Source organism: Bos mutus, chromosome 2 (genome assembly GCF_027580195.1).
Source record: "Bos mutus isolate GX-2022 chromosome 2, NWIPB_WYAK_1.1, whole genome shotgun sequence".
NCBI lineage: Eukaryota > Metazoa > Chordata > Mammalia > Artiodactyla > Bovidae > Bos > Bos mutus.
The window spans coordinates 17,795,942-17,820,209 of NC_091618.1; the positions used below are offsets into that span (position 1 = coordinate 17,795,942).

Consider the following 24,268-nt stretch of genomic DNA (forward strand, 5'->3'; position numbering starts at 1 on the left):
ACAGAAGCCCTTGAACAGAAGCTCCACAATGAGAAGCCCGTGCACTGCAATTAGACAGTAGCACCCGCTCACCTGGAGAAAAGCCTGTGCAGTAACCAAGATCCAGCAAAGCCAAAAATAAATAAAATTATTTTTTTAAATTGCAGATTCCATATAATCAAAGTTTAATGCTTGTAATATACTAACCTCTTCAAGAATAAAAAGCAGTAATAGAAGTTGACATGGAGTAAAATATACATATTTCTTTAGTTTATAAATTAAATATTCACATATGCGACTGTTAATAAATTATTTTTATAACACTAAACATATGAGTCATTGGAGAATATCAGCATTTTACTTTTACAGTTACAATGGTGAGTGATAGCCGGGTAGAAGCACTTTTGAGTGAAAAGACGAAAAGAGACAAAAGTATAAACTGCTGTGGCATTTCACTCTGAAACGATGTGTCATGAACGAAGCAGATTTATCTGTCCACATAAAAACTGTCAGCAGAGGCGGAGAGGCAAAACCACCATCGCCTCCCCATGGAGGCGGGAGAGAGAGGCAGAATGATCGACCACTGAGGTTGCTGGTGTCTTACAGCATTTTAGGTTGATGATACTGCTCCTATTTTGGTAAAAATAATTTCAATTAGGTAATAAGGCAGTGAAATTATGAGGGCAAATAATTATTAAAATCAGCTAATAACCTATGTTGTTTAACTATTAATAATAGCCAACATACAGTAATTCATTTTTAATTATTTCATTTTTAGCATCTTTTTATCTTATAACCTTTGATATAGATAGCAAGTTCTTAAACAGCCATATTTGTGTTCTTATTAATGCAGGTTGAATCTAGCTTATTATGCATGCCCATAAGCTTTCAGAACTCAGTTGATAAAACATTACACATGAAATTTTTAAGCTGTTGACATTTTGCATCAAGATCGCAAATGGGTTGTAATTTGATATTTACACAGTTATGTTGACTTGCCACAGTGTACATGCACACAGTTGCTGTCCACACGTGGTATTAACCTGTCACTGAAAACCTGGCCGGGAGTGAAGTCTGGAACTTCCAAGTGAAGCAAAGCAGCAGAAGCCACACAGAGGCACGAGCCCTCTGCCTGTGTGCCAGCCACCCTGCCTCGTTCCTGGGCAGGACCGGAGGCCTGGGTCTCTCGCCAGTGAAATCTTTGCTCTGTGCTTGGACTAAATCCAGACGCCACTTTGACAGACACTTCATCTGCCAGGAAGCAGACTGCATTTGATTTCACAGACATCCCTGGAAACCCAAGACTGAGTGTTAAGGGCGCGTGGATGAGGGCTAAAATCTGATCTGGTAGGAATCCAGGTTTAGTAAAACAGGAAACAAGAACCTGTCACTAAGCCATGGCTAGAGAGCTGTTCCTGAGGAGTGAGGTGTCGAGAAAAGCCAGAGCCCACCTCTGGCTCCCATTTAGGATGTCCCGGGGCATCACAGGAAGGTCCTCTGGCCTGGGGAGGGGGCTGTATTTTTTCTAGGTAGCAAAGTGGAGATTGCAGGCAAGAAGCGCTGATAAGGTTGATAAGGTGATGGGAGGCTGAGAACTACTTTGTTCTGTACCCTGAAAGGAGTCATGAGACTATTCGCTGTATGGGTACTTAATTGGTATGAGCTCTCAGGAAGAAAACAATTGTTAAAGTAACTCATCTCAGGGAGGTAGAATTTTCCTCCCTGCAAACTGTACTGCTTTTGCCCCTCTGCCAACTTAACAGAATACAAACTGTGCTGGGGTTTTCAACCTCCATTACCACAGCCTGTGTGTGTGTGTGTGTTTTCTTTAAATACTTATTTCTTCATGTCTCCGTTGTGTCCTAAGGGATCTTTCTGTGTGGCTAACTCGCTGGCATGTGGGATCTTAGTTCCCCGACCAGGGATCAAACTCATGTCCTCTGCACTGTGGGATGGATTCTTAACCACCGGGCCACCAGGGAAGTCCCAGCCTGTGTTCCTAAAATTCCCTGTTATACTCACATGTGGAATCTAAAAAACACAACTGGTGAATATTACCAAAAGAAGAAGCAGACTCACAGGTGTAGAGAAGAAACTAGTGGTCACCAGTGGGAGGCAGGAAGGGGAGGGGCAATGTAGCTGTGGGAGAGTGGACAGTACTAACTGCTGGGAAAAGATAAGCTCAAGGATGTATTGTACAACATGGGGAATACCGCCAATACTTGGCAATAACTATAAGTGGAAAGTAACCTTTAAAAATCTGTATAAAATATTTTAATAAAAATAAAGATCAAATACCCTCCCCGCAAAAAAAAAAAAATATCCCTGTTATGAAAGTGATGATACTCCAGATTCCTTGCGGGGAGCAGCATCTCTCTAAGAAATGTTTACAGGTTTATTTGACAACATAAAGTCCTGAGAAGTTAAACTCTGCACCCAGTCTACAAGCAGAATGTCTAGGCTTCTCTCCAGCCACGTCCCGGGGGGCCAGGTCAGAGGCTGTCCACCTGGGGGACACACGCCTGGCATCCCTGGTCCACAGGGTGGGGGCCCTGAATACCAGCTTCGAGGAGCAGAGTCGGGGAGGCAGCTGCCCTCACAGGAGCACTGCCCCCAACTCCGTGGCCCCTGTCCCCTCACAGCTCCCTGTGGGCACACTGAACCACCTACTTGTGGGTGGACTCAGATGACACAACACCAGGAAAAACTCCAGAAGCCCACTTCCCCCTTTCCAATGCCTAGATAAAATACATCTGGAATAAAAACCTGCCAATAATCATTTATTGTTTCCATACAGCAGAAGCCTCTTTTCTAATGGGGTGGCAGGACATGGGGGCCTCCTTCCTGCAGCCCCCCACCCCCCAGTGGTGCCGGGGTCACGATCTGACCCTCCCTGACCTGTAGCCGAGACTGTGGTTCAGGCAAAAGGCCTGGCAGAGGCAGGCGTGGTGCTGCGTGTGTGTGCAAGTACTCTATGACACCTTGAATCGGCAGCGGTTCCCTTAAGGGAAGGCAGCGGAAGAGGTCTGACACAGAAGGAAAACACAGCCGTGCCTCCTACTCCCGGCGGCGGGAACGTGTGCATCTAGAGCTGACTGCTTCGCTGGCTTCCCTGCCACTGCTTCCTCTTGCGGAGGTGCCGCTGGAGCTGAAGCTTGTTGGTGAAGTACATCTGTCTCCAACCCATGTCCTGGGCCAAGGCTCGCATGTCGGGGGTGATGTGGTCACAGGAGCTCCGGACGATCTGCTCCCACAGTTCGTCTGACATGCACAACTGTGGGTGGAAGAAGTCAGGGCGGTGACATCACATGCGGGTTAAGGGAAAGTCATTCACTCACTCACTCAGCATCGCTGTCCAACTTCTGCTGCCCGTGAGACCTGGGAGGAAACACTGCGGATGCATGGAGAGATGCAAGCCATGGTTCCAGTTCCTGAAATTTCCTCTGTGGGGAGAGAGGCAAGCACCCAAGTATCTAAAGGACTGAGCAATACTCGATTAAGAGAGTGAACCGAGTCCTGATCTCATTTGAGATGCAAAATGCCAGCTAGTTATAAATAGTGCCCATACAACATAACATAGTTAGTTTATGCAGATAGGCTGGTAGGGTGAATTTTTGATTAGCCACATAGCAGAGGCTGACAATGTGTGGTTGACCCATCTTCACCCAGGGCTGCAGAAGCATTGCTAACTGCTGCTCAGGTGCCTTCATGTTAAACCCTGGCTTAAGTCACCTCTGGCTTCCCAGGTGGCTCAGCAGTCAAGAATCTGCCTGCCACACAGGAGACGTGGGTTCGATCCCTGGGTTGGGAAGATCCCCTGGAGTAGGAAATGGCAACTCACTCCAGTATTCTTTCCTGGGAAATCCCATGGACGGAAAAGCCTGGAGGGTTACAGTCCATAGGGTCACAAAAGAGGTGCACAGGACTTAGTGACTAAATAACAACAGATAAGTCACCTCTCCCCCGGGGTTGTTCAGTGGACACCTTAGCTCACTGCAGGCTGCTCAGTGGTGAACCACATCGAAACAGACAAGCAGCCCTTGGAGACTGCCAATCGGCACACCTAAAATTTACACACTCCTGGGCCCAGCGTCCTGTCCACAAGTTTCTCTCCAAGTCCTTTGCATGCTTGACATCATACCATGCAGCAGAGTGACCTGGAAAATTCGGTCTGCTCCCTGAGCCTGTAGACACAGGGCAAAGACAGCTGTTCTATGGAATACCGTCCCCGGGATATCCTTCTGCTCTCTGGTCCTTTACTTGAGGGCCAGGAGGTTAAGGACAGACAAGACTCCTCCAGCCCAGTATCTTCACAAGACCATTTTGCCCTCCTGCAAGCTCAAAGCTGCTACAGTTCAGCTTCCACTAACCAAAGATTTCCCACCAGGACTTTTCCAATTGCTACCATCATTTATGACAACGCTGTTCATCAGCCTCCTGCTACTAAACATTCTTACCATGGAGATTTCCTGATCCCTTGCTGCCATGCCCCCAAATCCTTCTTAAAGCTTCCGTAACATTTATTATCTCTGACCTTAGCGATGGCCATGGTTTGTTTTTTGGTGTGTGTATGCAAGACCAGGAGCATTGAAAAGATGCTTGGATTTTTGACGTAGCACAGTGATAACCCCAGCAACTCAAAATGTGCTTGAAGAAGGGTCCCATGTGGGCCCCAGGACACTTCCTGGTTCCACTGTTCCTGTGCCAACTGGGCACTCAGGGGAGTTTGTCGCCAACCTGATTCCCCCTTTCATGGGTTCCATCCAGTGGTCATCACATGTGAAAATCTAGCAGCGGAAAGAAGAGCAGGAGTTCCCTAGTCATCCAGTACTTAACAATGTGTTTTCCAATGCTGGGGACTTGGGTTTGATACCTGGTTGGGGACCTACGATCCCACATGCCGAGGGGCAACTGAGCCCATGCACCATGACCACTGACCCTGTACGTGCTCCTCAGTCTGACCTCTAGGCTCTTCTCCACACACACCCTTCTTCTCACATTTAAACGTTCAAACAACAGTGGCAGCACACCACACTCCACCTCGTCCTCCCACAGCTGAAAATGTGTCTAGTCTTTGCCTTCCACTCTTGCCACCCCACTCCTGCCAAATCCCAACAGTCACTGCAGACCTCTGGATGAGGCTTGTTCCTTCTAGTTAATCCCAGTTCATCTTTGTATCCTAGAATTATAATCAATGGGTACCAACTTGCCCTACTTAAAATACTAGGCAAAAGGGAAAGAGGAAATATTGGTTTACATACAAATGCATATATCACTGGGTGAGGAAGAAAATACAGGGAGCTGCTACAGTCCTGGATTCTGAAACTGGTCGCCAGCAGGAGCTGTGTTTGTGATTTTCTCATTCTACTCCCTGTTCCATCTTCCTTTTGTCCTCAGCCAGCACCTGAACTGGTCAAGATTCTATACCGACTGATGTGATCCAAACCTTCTCCAATTCCTGTCAGGTGTGAGCACTTCTTGATCTTATCGGTAGAAGATATTTTAGTTTTCTTAATTAGGTTTTGCCATTGAATATGCCAGTATTAGAAGGCATTTGCCAGAGGAAATCCCTGGTGGTCCAGTGGTTAGGACTCTGTACTTTCACTGCAGGGGCCACGGGTTCAATCCCTGGTGGAGGAACTAAGATCCTCGAAAACCATGTGGTGCAGCCCAATTAAAAAAACAAAAAACAGAAACAAAAAAACTCAGCTCATGTGCATAGATGGTCTGAGTCCTAGAAATACTTCTCTGTAATTCTCTTGAGAACCAGCAAATCTATTTTTCTCTAGTAAATAGGATTAATCACCTGAGTCAATATAGTAATGCTCATTTGGGTAGTTTTTTCTTTTTCTTTTTTCTTTTTGCCTGTTTGTCCAGTGGCATTAGGAGCCCCAGATAGACTGGGAACACTTTTAATTTCTAGTTTGGTGGAATCATTCTTGTTCTTTACGTGAATGTATTGCTTCTTTGACGATCAACATTTCTAGCCTAGTAGCAGCCAAAGCTGTGAAGAAGAAAGCAACATTTTTTTTCACATTGGTGATTAGGTGTGACTCCAGGAGAGGGTTCTCCCACGTCCATCCTTCGGTTGTAGCTACAGAAGAAAGAGGACCACATTCCACTCAGTGACTGGGAGCGTGTATTACATCCTGTCAGACTGCACTCCGACCTTCCAAAGTGTTGTCTGTTAGCTGATGAGATGAGGGAGTAAGTGCCTCTAAAAAGCCATTCCCTCATTCGCTGAAAACAACTATTTCTAGATAGTGGAGTATATGCTAAGAGTGGGAAATTTTGTACTCATTATCTTATGTATTTATGTCTATTTATTTAATAAGTGAATTTATTTATTTCAGAAAAAAATCATCTAAAGCAATCTTGTGTGGGCTACCATAATGGAAAAATAAGGCATTGGGTCAATTTATACACGATGTTGCTGAAGGAGCACGGTGTGCCAGGAAAGCAGACCCGGACCCAGATAAGGAACCTCAGCCTGGGAAGACACGTCGCTGCTTCCTCCAGGTGGAGAGGGTCCAGTGTAACTGACCTGGTGGTGGTGTTTAGTCGTCAAGTCACATCCAACTCTTATGTGACCCTGTGGATTATAGCCCACCAGCCTCCTCTGTCCATGGGATTTCCCAGGCAAGAATACTGGAGTGGGTTGTCATTTGCTTCTCCAGGGGATATTCCTGATCCAGGGATTGAACCTGCATTCCTTGCTTCTCTTGCATTGGCAGGCAGATTCTTTACCACTGGTGCCACCTGGAAGCCTGTGTAACCCACCGAGCACTTTGTTAATGACAGGACCCCACCTTAGAGTACCTTCCTGGGGGCTCAGCATTGCCCCTCCTGTGATGGTGGCCAGATTAATCTTGAAAAAAGGAGACTCATGTGGTTGAGTCTATGTACAACTTCCATCCTTGCCACCTGGGCACTTGGTTTATGAACCCAGCTGGGGATAGGAGCTAACTAATGTCCACAGAACAGACCACCTCATCCATCTCATTACTGAAGATGTCCTCGGCACTGAGTGCTCTTTGGTGAACAGTCCATAGGACACAAATATCCTGATTCTTTGGATTATTCTGAAAAGTCAATCCAAATACCTCTTTCCCCAAATTCCACATTAATCTCCAAATCTGGTTCAAGACCATCTATGCAAAACATCAGCCTTTGCCCCACAGGAATTCAAGAGCTGTTTCTCAGTAGCAGAACAGTTATCTGCAAAAGCATCCATGCCTTTGCTCTAAAACCTGAGAGATATGAGCTGTAATTTTCCTGATGATGCAAGGATCAAGATAGACCATAGCCATACAGGCCACAGACACTCTAAGTACCAATCTGCTAGATCGTAAGGAACAAGTGATTCATCTGTTTACCCTGCATTCTGGCCCAGCTGCTGGGTCCCACTTAAATCTGGCAGCTTTATGGGCTACTTGGTAAATGAATCAGAGAAGCAAACTCAAATGTGTTGTATGTTACCTTGAAAACTAAAAAGATCCTCAAAGAGCTGTGTTGCTTTCTTAGGACGCGTCAATTCAGTCATTTCTGATTCTTTGTGACCCTATTGACTGTAGCCCACCAGGCTCCTCTGTCCATGGAATTCTCCAGGCAAGAATCAACTGGAGTGGGTTGCCATTCCCTTCTCCAGGGGATCTTCCCAATGCAGGGATAAAACCCAGGTCTCCTTCACTTCACGCAGATTCTTTACCATCTGAGTCCAGGGAAGGCCTTTTTGAGTAGCAAGTTACAATAAGGCAATGGATTCTAGATAACACATGGAGATGGCAGGTCTCTCAATTTTTGAGTTCATCTCCAACTCTTTCACATGGACATATCTTACACCAAGGCACCTAAGCTACCTGCTACCCTTGCTCAGCAGCATGATGTCATCAGTGTGGACTAGCATGTAAGAAGGTATGCTGCTGCTGCTGCTACTAAGTCGCTTCAGTCGTGTCCGACTCTTTGCGACCCCATAGACGGCAGCCCACCAGGCTACCCTGTCCCTGGGATTCTCCAGGCAAGAATACTGGAGTGGGTTGCCATTTCCTTCTCCAATGCATGAAAGTGAAAAGTCAAAGTGAAGTCACTCAGTCGTGTCCGACTCTTAGTGACCCCATGGACTGCAGCCCACCAGGCTCCTCCATCCATGGGATTTTCCAGGCAAGAGTACCGGAGTGGGGTGCCATTGCCTTCTCCGGTAAGAAGGTATAGGAGTCAATATTTCTGTGATGTAAGTATGACTCACAGCTGGAGAACTGACATAGTACTCAGGCAAAACGATGAAGTGCGCTGCTATCCTCCCCAGGTGAAAGCAAATCTACTGTGTCATTCCTTCTGGAAAATCCAGGAAGATATAAGGAGGGTGCATAACAGGTAGTGGCAAGGTAGGAGGTGAGAAATGATTGAGAAATGATCAGACTGTAGATATATTTTGAAGGCAGGGTTCATGTGACTTGCTAGTGAATTAAATGAGAAGCAGGAGGAAAAGGATGAATTAAAGATGAGCTCTTTGACTTGAACAGCTATGTAAAAGATGTTCAGTTACAAGACAGTGATGCCTTTTATAACCTGAATCCCTGAGGGACTTTGTGGAGCAGGGCCTCCTGTCAGCCTCCAGTGGGTGTGAATCATGAGAGAAATGAACATCTATTATTGTCTCAAGCCACTGGAGTTTTAGGGTGGTTTGTGCCCCAAGTTACAATCTCTAACCTGGTCTATCCTAATATGATGAGTAGTGAAAACTTTTGAACTTTTCTAGTGTTTGATACGTAACTGCAATTTAAGGATGACTACAAGCTTTGACTCCTTCACAAGATAATGACGGGGGTCCTTCTTGTAGTGAAACTCATTGAGGATGGATCACCTTTGTGGAATCCCATCAATGAAATGAGAAACTGCTATAGACTCAAGCCATCTTCTGATTTTATCCATTCTGTCAGTACAAATGCCTGGAAAATCCCATGGACAGAGAAGCCTGGCAGGCTACAGTCCATGGGGTAACAAGAGTTGGACACAACTTAGCAACGAAACCACCAACCAGTACAAATTCCAAGGTTGCAGACTTGGTTCAGCAGAAATGCTGTTGTTGTTGCTTAGTCACTCAGCCATGTTCAACTCTTTGTGACCCTATGGACTGTAGCCCACCAGGCTCTTCCGTCCAGGGGATTTTCCAGGCAAGAATACTAGAGTGGGTTACCATTTCCTTCTCCAGAGGATATTCCCCATGCAGGGAATGAACCCAGGGACCTCCTGAGGCTCCTGCATTGTTGGCATATTCTTTACCACTGAGCCACTGGGGAAGCCCTGTCATTAGAAATGCCTCAGAGGTAAATATTCTAAAGATGTATTAAAAAGGAATCTGAGCTATCACAAGTATACAGTAACATAGCAGGAAGGATGGGGCTTCCCTGGTAGCTCAGATAGTAAAGAATCCGCCTGCAATGCAGGAGACCCAGGTTTGATCCCTGGGTTGGGAAGATCCTTTGGAGAAGGAAATGGCAGTCCACTCCAGTATTCTTGTCTGGGAAACCCCATGGACAGAGGAGCCTTGTGGGCTACAGTCCATTGAGTCTCAAAGGGTGGGACACAACGGAGTGACGAAGCACCACACACACAGCAGTAAGGACAGTGGTATGCCCTGAGGCGTGAGGACCTTTTCTGCCTTACTGCTCATGGGTGCTCCCATGTGACCCGAGGAAAAGTCTTTCAAGGCCACGGCCTGTCACTGTGGGACCTACCTGCTGCAGCTCTTGTCCAACTGAGTGAAAAAACACATTTGCATGCTTAACTCCATCTTCTAAGAGACAGAACTTTTTCCTACGTTCTTCAGGTACCAAGGTAGACAAGGTAACCAGCAAACACAGTTGATTTGAGCACTGGCCCTGACACTTAATAATTAAGTCCTCCTGGACATCCTACTTATTGCTCTAAGCCTGTCTCCACATCTGATCTTGCATTTGGTCATCTAAGGAGCAAAATAAAGTGATTTAAGCACACTGGCCACTGAGTAAGGCTGCCTGGGCACAGCACCAGGCTCCACGGCTCATTGCTTGTGTGCTTTATCTGAGTCTCTATTTCCTCCTTGATAATCAAGACTGGGTGGTCTCTACCCATCCATCCCACAGCTCTGCTTGAGGACTGCACTGGATTATGTACATCCAATGCTTAGCATATAGTAGATATTCAGTAAGTGGTACTTACCGTGACTACATGGAAATGATGTTAAACTTTTAGTGCTGTGAAAGTTACTGGGGGTAACACGGGTAAAGTACCTGGAAAGATGTAATTGATGGGGAGGAAGGGGAGATGGAACACATGCTACCTCAGTCATTTCTGAGAAGACACCGGAAAGCAAGGTCCCATGGGCACCTAGCTACTGGGGGGCCAGTTCAGTCACCATGGTTGGGAGTCTGGGGAGGTCCAGCACCAGGATTGAGAGCTCCCGCCACCATGTGACAGCTGTCTGAAGGTGAACTGACTATGCGCCTGACTGATGTCCCCCACCACGGACCCACCTGGTGTGTGGACCCAACTGGTCGTACCAGCTGCCACTACCCACCCCACCCGTAACTTCAGGAGGCCAAGCAGTCCACTCTCACCACCCTTGGCCTGGCCTTGGTGGGCTCCTGCTTTGCTCCCATGCATTCTGCTTTCTTTCTGGAGAAGGGGAAAAGCATGTAAGCATTATCTCTGTTCATGATACTATTATACTCACTTTGGAGCAGAAAGCAGGCTATAGTCTTTACTTTCATACTTCATGCTGGCCTCAACGTATTCCAATAAAGGAAAAGAGTGAATTACAAACAGAAAGGAATAGAATAATAGGGCATCATCACTTAAGACCCTTTCTGCATAAATATTAAAGGCAAAAACTATTATATTCACATCATGAACGTTACTGTTAAACAGCAATACTGAATCTTATGATACTGACAACGTTCCAGACACTTTGATGTTAGGCAGGTCATTCATTGTTTTATCCCACCTTCAACAGTCCTTCAAGGTCCAGTTTCTCTACTCGGATTACAACGTATTCTAAATATAAACAATAAAGGAAAACTCTTAAAAGATTTCTTAGTATTAAAAAAAAACAAACAGATCTGAACCTCCTTTTAAAAATATGAACTCTAGATGATTATATCTTTCCCAGCACAATACATTTCAGGGTGTCAGTGTATCTTATATAACAGAGATTATTGGAGAAAATGATGAGGTTTAGGGGGAAAGGAAGGAATTCTTAGAGCTGAAATTTCCACCAGTGTAACTTCATTTATGGCTCATCATATTTCATAAGGAAAATATTTAGTTTTGTTTTGCATTATAAGTTGGTGCACAAAATACCCCCAGCCAGGACTCCAAACCCTGGGGCTCTTTGGCTTGATGCATGTCAGGGTGCAAAACACAAAAGACCCATCTTGACTCTGATTCCAGCCACTTGGATCCAAAACATAGCTGATCGTGGATTTAGCTCCCCCTGGTGGTGGTGCATGAACTTAACATACATAAACTGCAGAAGTTGTAAGGGATGGATCCTTCAGTTCAGTCGCTCAGTCGTGTCTGATTTTTTGTGACCCCATGGACTGCAGCATGCCAGACTTCCCTGTCCATCACCAACTCCCAGAGTTTATTCAAACTCATGTCCACTGAGTCAGTGATGCCATCCAACCATCTCATCCTCTGTCATCCCCTTCTCCTCCTGCCCTCAATCTTTCCCAGCATCAGGGTCTTTTCAAATGAGTCAGTTCTTCGCATCAGGGATCCTAGGACGTACCTATTAATAGCTGAAATCTTTCCTTTTACAATGTGAAAGTTAAGGCTGAGAGAGGATACGGGTGTGGCTGCCCAGGGTTCATGGTGGGGAGTCACTGAGTGAAGAACAGAACCCAGCTCTCTTGGCCTCAAGCTGATTTAAACACCCACACTCTGTACACAGTGGAGATGTCAAAACAACCCTGTCACCCCCACCCCAGGCTTCCAGCCTTTCAGAGTCTCATGAGATATTTTATCTGTAGAGTTTTAATAGCAAGTGGTCAGATTCTTGTCCCAGATGCTTAGAATTTTGGGGTTGTAAATAAATGCACTTGCTGGGTCCACCAAGAACTACCCAATCCAACGCTTGGAGCCTGGCCTGGCTGTATCCACTGGCTCCCCAGGTGGCTTGCCTACTTGGCCAGACCTGGGACTCACAGGTCATAGAGAATTTGGGACCATGAGGAAATATCTGCTCTCCACAGGCCAAAACGTGACAGAGGAGGGACTTTCTTCCTCAGTGGGTTTCACGGGGGCCTGTCCCTGAGTTCCTGGGACGAGACAAATATGTCCATTTGCTAGTCACAATCGTACCTACCTCTTCCTATCTGGACCTCAGCAGCCCCCAGGAAGGTCTCACGTGGCAGCCTCACCTCAGTGCTGCTAAGTCGCTTCAGTCGTGTCTGACTCTGTGTGACCCCATAGACGGCAGCCCACCAGGCTCCCCCATCCCTGGGATTCTCCAGGCAAGAACACTAGAGTGGGTTGCCATTTCCTTCTCCAATGCATGAAAGTGAAAAGTGAATGTGAAGTCGCTCAGTTGTGTCGGACTCTTAGTGATCCCATGGACTTCAGCCTCCCAGGCTCCTCCATCCATGGGATTTTCCAGGCAAGAGTACTGGAGTGGGGTGCCATTGTGAGCCCACCACAACCCCAGGGCTGGCCCTCAGTGTGATGTTCTGGTGTCCCGTGACACAGGACCCACCTTTCAAGGGTGTGCTCATCTGAGCCAAGTTCCAATAAAGAAGAGGGGCTTCCCTGGTGGCTCAGATGGTTAAGAATCTACCTGCTAATGCAGGAGATGCAGACTCGATTCCTGGGTCAGGAAGATCCCCTGGAGGAGGAAATGGCAACCCACTCCAGTATTCTTATCTGGAGAATCCCATGGACAGAGGAGCCTGGCAGGCTGCAGTCCACAGGGTCACAAAGAGTTGGACACGACTGAAGCGACTTAGCACACAGCACACAGAATGACTAAACAGCACCGATAGGGAGGATGCCTCTGTGTTGGTTTACCCAGAGAAATACAACCTTCCAGCTCACCAGACCTTTGGATGCTCATCCCTGGAGGCTCCATGGCTTGGTCAACGTGAAATCAGAGCAAGGCCAGGCAGCCAGATGGCCCTGATCACTGGTGGCATTAAGTGTGATAAGTGGAAACTTACAGACTTGGCTGTGGGCTAGCACCACGGGCTCTCCCAGGCTTAGACTCCCGCCCACCCAGAGTCCCCACACCCTCTGTGTCTCTCATGTGTCTTTATGCTTCCAAGGCAAACTCAGTTCTGCAGAGTCTGGTCTGGCCATAGTCTGGGGCGTTATTTATAAATAGCAGAGGGAAAACAATCTGAATGTCTATCATTAGGGATCTAGTTTTAAAAATTACAATTTGTCCACATGACAATAACTTAAATCACTTTTCTAAATTGAAGATTTATATGTAGACATGAAAGAGTATCTAAAACATGTTTTAGATAAAAACACTGACAGAGAACAATATATAAAGTGCTACCATATGCTTTTATGCTTTTTAAAAAGAGTGTGTATATGTATATATGTTTATATGCTCACACATCACACACACACACACACACACACTTACATGTGCATAGACTCTCTCTGGAAGGACATACAAGACACTGGTAACATGACTGTTGCTGGAGATGAGAATTAGAGGAATGAGGATCAAGAATGGGAGGGAAAATCACTTTTTACTACACATTAAAAGACATAATTTTTTTTCAATTGTCAACCTGGTTATTGTAATGTAAATCAATTTTCTTTTTCAAAAATAAAACAAAATTGACATAGCACAAAACCCAAACAAGCGAGGGGGCATTCAGGAGTTAAGAGTGGTGTGTCAGAAGGGAGGACATTCCTCCAAAAGAAAGGGTTAGTTGCTCAGTCATGGACTCTGCGACTCGTATGGACTGTAGCCCACCAGGCTCCCCTGTCCATGGGATTATCCAGGCAAGAATACTGGAGTGAGTTGGCATTCCCTTCTCCAGGGGATCTTCCCAACCCAGGGATTGAACTCTGGTCTCCTGCTTTGCAGGCAGGTTCTTTACCGTCTGAGCTGAAGGGAACAACATAAGAAAGGCCTGGGGGCACAGAAAGCTGAGCACATAGGACAGCGCACCGTCTACCTTGCTGGGGCTGTGGGCGGGAACCAGGGGCTGGGACGCAGCGGCTTGAAGTGCCAGCCAAGACTTTGGATCTCATTCTGAAAAAGATGGCACATCACTAAGGGTCACTGAGCAGGGCCATGACATGACCAGCGTGTATTTTAGAAAGCCCCCTTCAGCCCGCATGAAAGGTTTAGCCAATGAATCAGCAAGCAAGCCACCAGGAAGAAACCCGCCAGAGAATCCTGGAAGCAGAGATGGGTCAGAGAGTGGGAGGCCTCATCCTTTGGATGTGACAACCGAGAGGTTACTGTGAATGAGGCCAGAGATATTAGGAGGCGTGGACAGAGGCGTGGACAGAGGGGAGATGAGAGAGGAGGGGTGGGCAGACAGAAGAGCAGGGATTCCCAGAATTCTGGATGTTATAAGACCAGTGAAATTTTTAGAAATCAAACAAAACAACAATTAAGAACCAAAAGAAGATTGCTCACTTTGTAATTCTCCAAGTAAGGGTAATTTGCTAAAATTATCATGTTTTAATACCATTGTTTTATAAAAGAAGGGATATTTTAAATCTCCCCCCAGTAGGAAGGGCTGACCTCTGTTAAAGAATAGTCATTTATATGAAACAAATTTATATTGTTACCACCTGTGTATGTGTGTGTGTGTGCAGTCACTCAGTCATGTCTGACTCTTTGTGATGCTATGGACTGTAGCCCCTCCAGACTCCCCTGTTCATGGTATTTCCCAGATAAGAATACTGCAGTGGGTTGTCATTTCTTCTTCCAGGGGATCTTCCCGATCCAGGGATCAAATTCACATCCCTTGCATCTTCTGCATTGGAGGGCAGATTCTTTACACTGTCACCTGGACACAGCCTTACTGTTCCCATTTTCTCAGGGATTATAAAATCTCAGTCGGATGAATGACGCTGGTTTGCTGAGTGTGAACCGACATGTAAATCCTTTTTTTTTTTTGGGAAATCCTTTCCCAAACAGGGAAGAAAAGAGATTGAATAAGAATAGAGCCGAGAGGACTTCCTTCCCATGTGGCCTAGTGGTTGGTGACTGAGAATCTGCACTTCCACTTCGTGCGTGCTGAGTTGCTTCAGTTGTGTCCGACTCTGCGACCCTAAGGACTGTAGCACACCAGGCTTCTCTGTCCATGCGATTCTCCAGGCAAGAATACTGGAGTGGGCTGCCATTTCCTCCTCCAGGCGATCTTACCAACCCAGGGATCAAGGCATAAATTCAATCCATGGTTGGGGAAGTTCCATATGCTGTGCAGTGTTGGAGGCCAAAAATTTTTTTAATAAGAATATAGTCAAGAGTTTTTGTTTTGTGAAGGATGAGACTGACTTGAGAAAAATCAATATACTGAGAGGAAAAAACAATTGAAAGATTTAGAAATAAGAACTAAATGTAGGGTAGTATCCCAGATTGGATTGTGAAACACTGAAAGGACGTTGGTGGAAAAAGTGATGAAATACAAATCAAGTTTGTGGTTTCGCTAATAGATTGGAGCAACATTAACTGCCGAGTTCTGATAAATGTCCCAGGTTAGGGGAAGCTGGGTGAAGGGCATATTCAAACCTTTTGCATCATCTTTACAACACTTTTATAAATCTAAAATTTTTATAAATAAAAAGCAAAAATACACATAACAACAAGTACACAGAGGAAAAAGGGCTTCCCTGGTGGCTCAGTAGTCAAGAATCTGCCTGCCGATGCAGGAGACACGGGTTCTATCCCTGATTTGGGAAGATCCTACCTGCCGCAGAGCAACTCAGCCCCTGGGCCACAACTACTGAGCCTGTGCCCTCGAGTCTGGGAGCCGCAACTACTGAGTCCACACTCCACAACTACTGAAGCCCGTGCACCCTAGAGCCCTCACTCCGCAATAAGAGAAGCCCTCCCAGCCCAGCTAGAGAGTGGTCCCCGCTCACTGCAGCTAGAGAAAAAGGTCCGAGTGCAGAACGAAGACCCAGCATGGTCAAAAGAAATAAATAAAATCTTTTTTTTCTTTTCAAAAAAAAAAGAAAAAGCAGATAAGTGACAACCTGAAATCCCTCCAGCTAGACCTTGGCACCAGGTGGCAGATGGCACTGACCTGGAACAGGAAGGAGACATCCCTCCCTGGGACCACAGGGAAGGGCGGGACAGGGACATGAATAATTTGCCAGTAAACCTGCCCCCAGTTCAGGATGACGAGCTCCTCGGGGTCAGGGACTGATGGACGCATATGGCTGCCCTCGACGTATAGAAGGTTTTTTCCTATGTCGTCAGTGCTCAGGAAATGTTCATTGATAATAAATCAATTCCATGACTGAAAAATGCCCCCAAAGTTTGAAATAGAAGACTTCTTAATAAAATAATGTAATAACTGATGGGACAAAAACAAAAATGAAAGTAGTTTATAAATGAAGGGGAAAATAGGCAAATGACCACAATATTCAGACTAAAGACAGAAATGAAAGGTTAATATTACACAGAAAGAAAAAAAAAAAAGCAGCAGCCTTGGATCATGTTCCATCTTGGAATAATTCTGCTCCGCAAGGATTCTGAGGGCTGAAATCAGCAACCTAGAAAAGCCTTACTTTAGAGCTCTGGGTAAATTATGGAGGCTATTATCAAGATTGCGCTAAAATAATGTCAGGACACTGAGAGGGAGAGGACTAGCAAATGGCAATGAGCAAAACCCGGAGGAAAGACAGCTGCTCCACGTGAGGAATCGATTCCTCGAGCTCCTGCAGCTGCTGTTACTTTCTATCAAATCCTTCCACTGACTTTCAGGACAGACCCAGGCCCCAGGATAAGCTTTTCATACATTCCCACTCCTATATTTTATTCACTTAAAACTCTCCTTCAGTGGTGATCATCTTGTGATGTATAGAAACAGTAAGTCACCACGCTATGCACCTGGAGCTCACAGAGTGAGTCAATTGCATATCAATTAAAAAACAAAAAAACCAAACAGCAAACAAACAAGAATCCTCCTTTCTTTAAAAATATGAATAATCAGCTTCCTAGCAGCAACAAGTACAAAACTCTTAACTTTAACGCCTTTTTTTTAAGTGGAAAAAAAACATACGGTATGATGATTATTCATAATACCTGTTTCTGGTCCTCCATTTTAGGTGGGGGGGAAATCAAGTATATATGTTTTTGTACTAAAAAGGGGTATACTAAGTAATACAGACTGTGTAACTTAATATACAAAAATGAAGAAATTTTATTGTATAACTATGGAAAAAATGTTGACTTTTTACATAATAAGATTATGATTTGAATCACCTTGGGAGATATTGCACACTGTCTTGTGAAAGGACGTTGCTCTGGTACATTACAGCTAAATACTGAGTTAGGGTTCTTCAGTTGCAAACAACAGACTCCAACTCTGATTAACTTAAGCCCATGATGATGATGATGAAAATCACTCAGTTGTATCTGACTCTTTGAGACCCCATGGACTATATAGTCCATGGAATTCTCCAGGCCAGAATACAGGAGTGGGTAGCCTTTCCCTTCTCCAGGGGATCTTCCCAACCCAGGGACTGAACCCAAGTCTCCCACATTGCAGGCGGATTCTTTACCAGCTGAGCCACAAGGGAGACCCAAGAGTACTGGAGTGGGTAGCCTATCCCTTCTCTAGAGGATCTTCCCAACCAAGGAATCGAACCCGGGTCTGCTGCATTGCAGGTGGATTTACCAACTGAGCTGTGATGGAAGTCCAACTTGAGCCCAAAAGCATACTAAATCATTTCAGTCATGTCTGACTCTTTGTGGCCCCATGTACTGTTGTCTGCCAGGCTCCTCTGCCCACGGGACTCTCCAGGCAAGAATACTAGAGGTGGGTTTCCATGCCTTCCTCCAGGGGATCTTCCCAACCCAGGAACTTAACCTACGTTTCCTGCAGCTCCTGCATTGTAGGCAGATTCTTTACCACTGAGCCACCAGGGAAGCCCCATAATGGAAGGATAGTATGTGTGTGTTTAGTACACAGCAGCACTCTAGAATAATGGCTGAAAGGGCAGGAACCAGGATCTAGGGAGAGGAACTAATAATAGTTGCATCAAGGTCCTAATGTTGGTTGAAATCACCACTGTGTTTTCCATTCCTGTGTCCTGCTGAGGATCCAGAGTTAGTAAGAGAGCTTTGACGAGCTTGGGGCATGGGGCAAAAAAACAGGCACTACAATGAGCAGTGCCTGAGAATCACCATAGTGGGAGGACAGGTAATTCAGAAAAGGGCTCTTACTGGAAGAAATGGAAGTGGATGGGGAGTAATGACTACTTGCCTTCTTCTCTTATGCCACCATGCCTCTGCCCAGTTCCTGCCTGGACTTGGAATGCCCCTCTGACCTGGAATATCCCTAGCTGGCCAGACCACACGACAAACCCCTATTTTCCCCTCAAAACCCAGATAAAGTAACCCATTTCTGTGAAACCAGGCAGAGGAAATCACTTGGTACTCTTCGTGCCTTTTCACACTTCCCTTGTTGACTTGCTAACACTACACTGTAATGATTTGTACTTGTATGGCTCTCTATTAGACTGTAAGTTTCTCAAGTGCAAGAATAATGTCTTTTCAACTCTGTTGCTTCTGTGCCTAGGACAGCATCTGTCATAAATAAGAATTCAACAAATGCTAAATGCTTGCTGAAATAAATATAAATGACAAACCACTTCTATATTTAACAATAAGAAAACCTGAAACGAAATTAAACAATTTTGAGGAAGCACAAGGACAATTCTACAGAGACACAAAATAATTTATTACCTTTGCAAATCTGCGTGATGTTTGAGAAAGCCTGGCAATGTCTTCAAGATCCAGGTAAGAAATGATATTCAGCAGCAAACTGTCTGAGAGCCGTTCAAGGAAGTCAAATTTACCTTCACATAAATTGAAGACATAGTCTAATATTCTTGAACCAAATATTAAGGCAATTTGAACTGTAATTCAAAAAAGCCAACAAAACAACATGGTTATCATGTGCAGTCACATAAAAACTATGATCGTTATCAGTAAGACAAGCTTTGAGGCATTTTGCCCCTGAGAGCAATGTTAGATTTGCTGAGTCATTCCTACTTTCACCAAGCTGTCTCTGGGACCAGTGGTATGTATTTACAAAGTATTTGTTTCCAACAGCTGCCTTTGCCCTGAGATCAAAATCTTTTAGGTCTACTCAGTGTTGAACACAGTGATGGAATGAACCAAATTCCAGTCCAGACAACTGACTTAACTACTCTTCATGTCATCCCCATCTTCATCCTCCCAGTCGCCGAGACTAGGCAGAATGCTGCTCCATGTCATTTTTTCCTACCCCTCCGCCCCCAAATTGGTGTGAAACACTTTAATAGCCCTTAATTTTGATCGATTTTTGTTCTCTTCTTGTTATACATTGTTTCTCTACCAAACTTCCTTCTTCATGTTTTTTCATTCCCTTGAAATTGTGAATTATGAGTGGTTAAATCCAGGGGGTGATTTTTTTTTCTTCCTTTTGCTTATCTGTATTTTGCAATCTTTTTTTTATCATAAACTCTGTATCACTGATGTAATTTTTTTCATAATCTAGAACGAATGGATGGGAGGAAGAAAGAAGGGAAGAAGGCTACCGTCCTTTTATGAGAAAGAAAAATGGGGTTACAACAGAGGATTTTATGCACGTGGATCATGGCGGTTCCAGCACTGGAGACTTTGTTTCTTGAAGCTCATTTTTCACTTCTGCCTCCAAAAGCACCACCATGTCTGGCCTTTTTAGAGAACTTCTCTCAGAATAGACAGAATGGATTCTGTACAGGGGACTAAGTGTCCAAGATTTGGGGACACTTCCTTCCCAACATGGAACATTCCTTCCAGGGTAAGTGGGATGAAGCTGTCAAGAATACCGGGCTCCTTGCATAAGCAGGCAGACGGGTGATCCTAGAGGTTGATGACTCTCCAATTTCAAAATGGATGTAAGGTGAGGGCTATATTTATGTAAAAGCTCTGATTGTGCTAACCTGAAGAACCATCCATATAAGATTTCTCTCCAAAACTGGTCAGTCCAGCTTTCTAGAGGCATTAAGGGTTTTAGTTGCTTCTAAATCGCAAGTGCTTCTAATTCAAAGCCCTTCTAAAGTCCAAGGTTTTTCTTGGGAGGAAAATAACCCCTCAAAAACTCATCCTCACAGGGAACCCCTGGCTCACCAGCAGAATAAGAAGGAAAAAGAGGCACTTACTTATTGGTAAAACAAAACCTTGAGTATAATAAATTTCTTTAAAATAACTGGAGATATTTGAACATTTTAAAATGCCAGGAAAGAACGCTCAAAGCACATGTTCAGATGTACGTTACAAAGTCTCTACCAGGACTTCCCTGGTTATCCAGTGGTTAGGAATCCTCCCTCCAATGCAAGGTCTGAGGGTTCAATCTCTGGTCAGGGAACTAAGATCCCACCCACGTGCTGTCGGACAACTAGGCCCACAAGCGTCAATTCACGAGGAGACTGCACACTGCAACAAAGACCCTGTGTGCCTCCACTGAGACCCAACACAGTCAAAATAATAAATAAGCACTTTTTAAAAACAGAAGGTCTCTAACAATAAGGTCTTTTAAGTTAAAGTTATAAAAGCTGTCAGATATAAAGTTATGACAGTTAAAAGTTAAGATAAAGTTATAAAAGGACATATAGCCCCTAAGTATGTAACAGGGTAGTTTCAAAGTATACAGGTATGGGGGCACTTAGAAAAAATTTTTTTGCATGTTTATGTTTTTTGTTTTTATAGCCAACAGGTCACCAACCTTTTAAAATAAGGAAAACAAGATTAGAACAAACTCCATTGTGAAGAGTAAAATTCCTTTGTGTAGGAGTGTGTGACAGGCAGCCTTCCAGAGAGACCCTGCGTCTCTCCTCCTGGATTCACACCCCTGTGTGTTCCCAGCCACCATGAATGAGGGCTGGCCTCGGTAACCAAGAGGAATTGCAAAAATATCCCAAGGCTGGTTCACCAAAGACATCGGGGCTTCTGTCCTGCTGTCCTGGATCACTCACTCTCGGAGAAGTCGAGGGCCATGACCTGACACTACAGCACCGTGGAGAGGTCTGTGGGGAAGGAACCTGAAAGAGCCGTGTGTGTGTGTGTGTGTGTCCCCATGTGAGCCATGGTGGAACTGGATCCTCCGGCGCCAACCAAGCCTTCTGATGACTGGGGTTCAGACGACATCATGCAAGATCCTGGAGCAGAATGGCTGAGCTATGCTGCTCCCAAATTCCTGACCCAACTCTCTGAGTTAATGAACGTTTATTATTTTTTACGGCTTCCCAGGTGGTACGGTGGTAAAGAATCCAGTTGCCAGTGCAGGAGACACAAGAGGAGAGGGTTTGATCCCTAGGTGAGGAAGATCCCCTGGAGAAGGAAATGGCAATCCACTCCTGTATTCTTGCCTGGGAAATCCCATGGACGGAGGAGCCTGGTGGGCTACCATCCATGGGGTCATAAAGAGTCAACACAACTGAATGTGCACGCACACACACACACACACACACACAAAAACACACATTGTTTTAAGCCATTGTGTTTGGGGGTAATTTATTACACAACCGTAGACAATAAGGTACTTGCAACTGTTGTGGAAACCTAGAATGTGAGAATGGCTTTGAAACTGGCAAGTAGCGGAAATTTGAATGAGCTTGAGGACAGTATGCTGTGAAAGTGCTGCACTCAATATACCAGCAAATTTGGAAAACTCAGCAGCGGCCACAGGACTGGAAAAGGTCAGTTTTCATTCCAATCCCAAAGAAAGGCAATGCCAAAGAATGCTCAAACTACCGCACAATTGCACTCATCTCACACGCTAGTAAAGTAATGCTCAAAATTCTCCAAGCCCGGCCTCAGCAGTATGTGAACCATGAACTTACAGATATTCAAGCTGGTTTTAGAAAAGGCAGAGGAACCAGAGATCAAATTGTCAACATTTGATGGATCATCGAAAAAGCAAGAGAGTTCCAGAAAACCATCTATTTCTACTTTATTGACTATGCCAAAGCCTTCGATTGTGTGGATCACAATAAACTGTGGAAAATTCTAAAAGAGATGGGAATACCAGACCCCCTGGCCTGCCTCTTGAGAAACTTGTATGCAGGTCAGGAAGCAACAGTTAGAACTGGACATGGAACAACAGACTGGTTCCAAATAGGAAAAGGAGTTCATCAAGGCTGTATATTGTCACCCTGCTTATTTAACTTATATGCAGAGTACATTATGAGAAATGCTGGGCTGGATGAAGCACAAGTGAAAGAGGAGAGTGAAAAAGTTGGCTTAAAACTCAACATTCAGACAACTAAGATCATGGCATCGAGTTCCATTGCTTCATAGCAAATAGATGGGGAAACAGTGGAAACAATGGCTGACTTTATTTTGGGGGGCCTCCAAAAATCACTGCAGATGGTGACTGCAGCCATGAAATTAAAAGATGATTGCTCCTTGGAAGAAAAGCTGTGACCAACCTAGACAGTATATTAAAAAGCAGAGACATTACTTTGCCAACAAAGGTCTGACTAGTCAAAGATATGGTTTTTCCAGTAGTCATGTATGGATGTGAGAGTTGGACTATAAAGAAAGCTGAGCACTGAAGAATTGATGCTTTTGAACTGTGGTGTTGGAGAAGACTCTTGAGAGTCCCTTGGACTTCAAGGAGATCCAACCAGTCCATCCTAAAGGAGATCAGTTGTGAATGTTCATTGGAAGGACTGATGTTGAAGCTGAAACTCCAATACTTTGGCCAGCTGATGTGAAGAGCTGACTCATTGGAAAAGACCCTGATGATGGGAAAGACTGAGGGCAGGAGAAGGGGATGACAGAGGATGAGATGGTTGGATGGCATCACCGACTCAACAGATGTGAATTTGGGTAAACTCCAGGAGCAGGTGATGGACAGGGAGGCCTGGTGTGCTGCGGTCCATTGGGTCGCAAAGAGTCGGACACGACTGAGCGACTGAACTGAACTGAACTGAACTGAGGAGAGTGTTAAAGTGTGAAAAACCTTCAGTAAATATTATACTGTGCTCAGTCACTCAGTCGTGTCCGACTCTTTGCAACCCCATGGGCTGTAGCCTGCCAGGCTCCCCTGTCCACGGGGATTCTCCAGGCAAGAATACTGGAATGGGTCGCCACGCCCTCCTCCAGGGGATCTTCCCAACTGAGGGATCAAATCTAGGTCTCCCACATAGCAGGCGGATTCTTTACTGTCTGAGCCACCAGGGAAGCCCAAATACTATACTAAGTAAACAGAAGTCTGACAGACTCTGAGGAGGCTTTACAGGGTAGGTTTAAAGAAAAGTGAGGAAAATATTATTAAAAAAAAAAAAAAGAAAACTGGAGAAAAGGAAGGAAAAAGCTGGAGGAAAGGGAATCCTTGCTATGTAGTGGCAGAAAGTTTTGCAAACTTCTGAATGTACATTTTTCTACAATTTTGACTTTGAAAGCACATGTGTGTTTTCTATAGTCAAAACTCAAAACAGAATTTCTTAAACTTTTTTTAAAGATTCTATTCTTAACTATAAAAAATTGTAAGGTGATTGGAAAGAATTTGAACAAAAGGTATATAAGACCATAATGAAGAAAATATTAAATCTAAATAAATGGAGAGAAACACCATGCTCATGTTAGGAAGAGCAAAGGATCACAGTTCTGTCAAAAACCTAAAAAGTGAATCCAAATCCAATTAGAATTTAAGCAGGGAGCTCTGCATAGATTTACCAGCCGATCTTCAAGCTCAGAGGCCGAATAAAATGTCAAGAACAGCCCATGTAAAGAATAGAATGAGGGGTTTCCCTGCTGGCTCAGTGGTAAAAGATCTGCCTGACAATGCAGGAGACATTGGTTTGAGCCCTGGTCCAGGAAGATCCAGGAAGCCCATGCACCACAACTACTGAGCTTTGGCTCTAGAGTCCCAGAGCTGCAACTACTGAGCCCACGCACTGCACTGCTGCAGACCACGTGCCCACAACAAGAGAAGCCAACACAGTGAGAAGCCCATGCATCGTAACTAGAGAGCAGCCCCTCCTCGCTGCAGCTAGAGAAAGCCTGCACAGTAAAGAAGACCCAGCACAGCCAAAAATAAATAATTAATTTTAAAAAGACTGGGACATCTCTGAA

General features: G+C 44.9%; 1 protein-coding gene across 3 annotated transcripts in view; it reads right to left on the reverse strand.

Moving 5' to 3' along the window:
• Positions 1-192: 192 nt before the first annotated feature.
• Positions 193-24,268, reverse strand: part of FBXO36 (F-box protein 36) — a 102,203-nt gene continuing 78,127 nt past the window's right edge. Inside the window, exons 3-5 of one of the 3 annotated variants that reach the window (XR_011467379.1) lie at positions 18,908-19,080; positions 2,878-3,253; positions 193-609 (exon numbers count right to left, since the gene is read on the reverse strand). Coding sequence is in view for 2 of the 3 variants with exons in the window: in XM_005887037.3 (XP_005887099.1) it covers positions 3,065-3,253; positions 18,908-19,080 (362 nt within the window). In the remaining variant the exon portion in view is untranslated. The other 2 variants (XM_005887037.3, XM_070385591.1) reach the window with 2 other exon arrangements.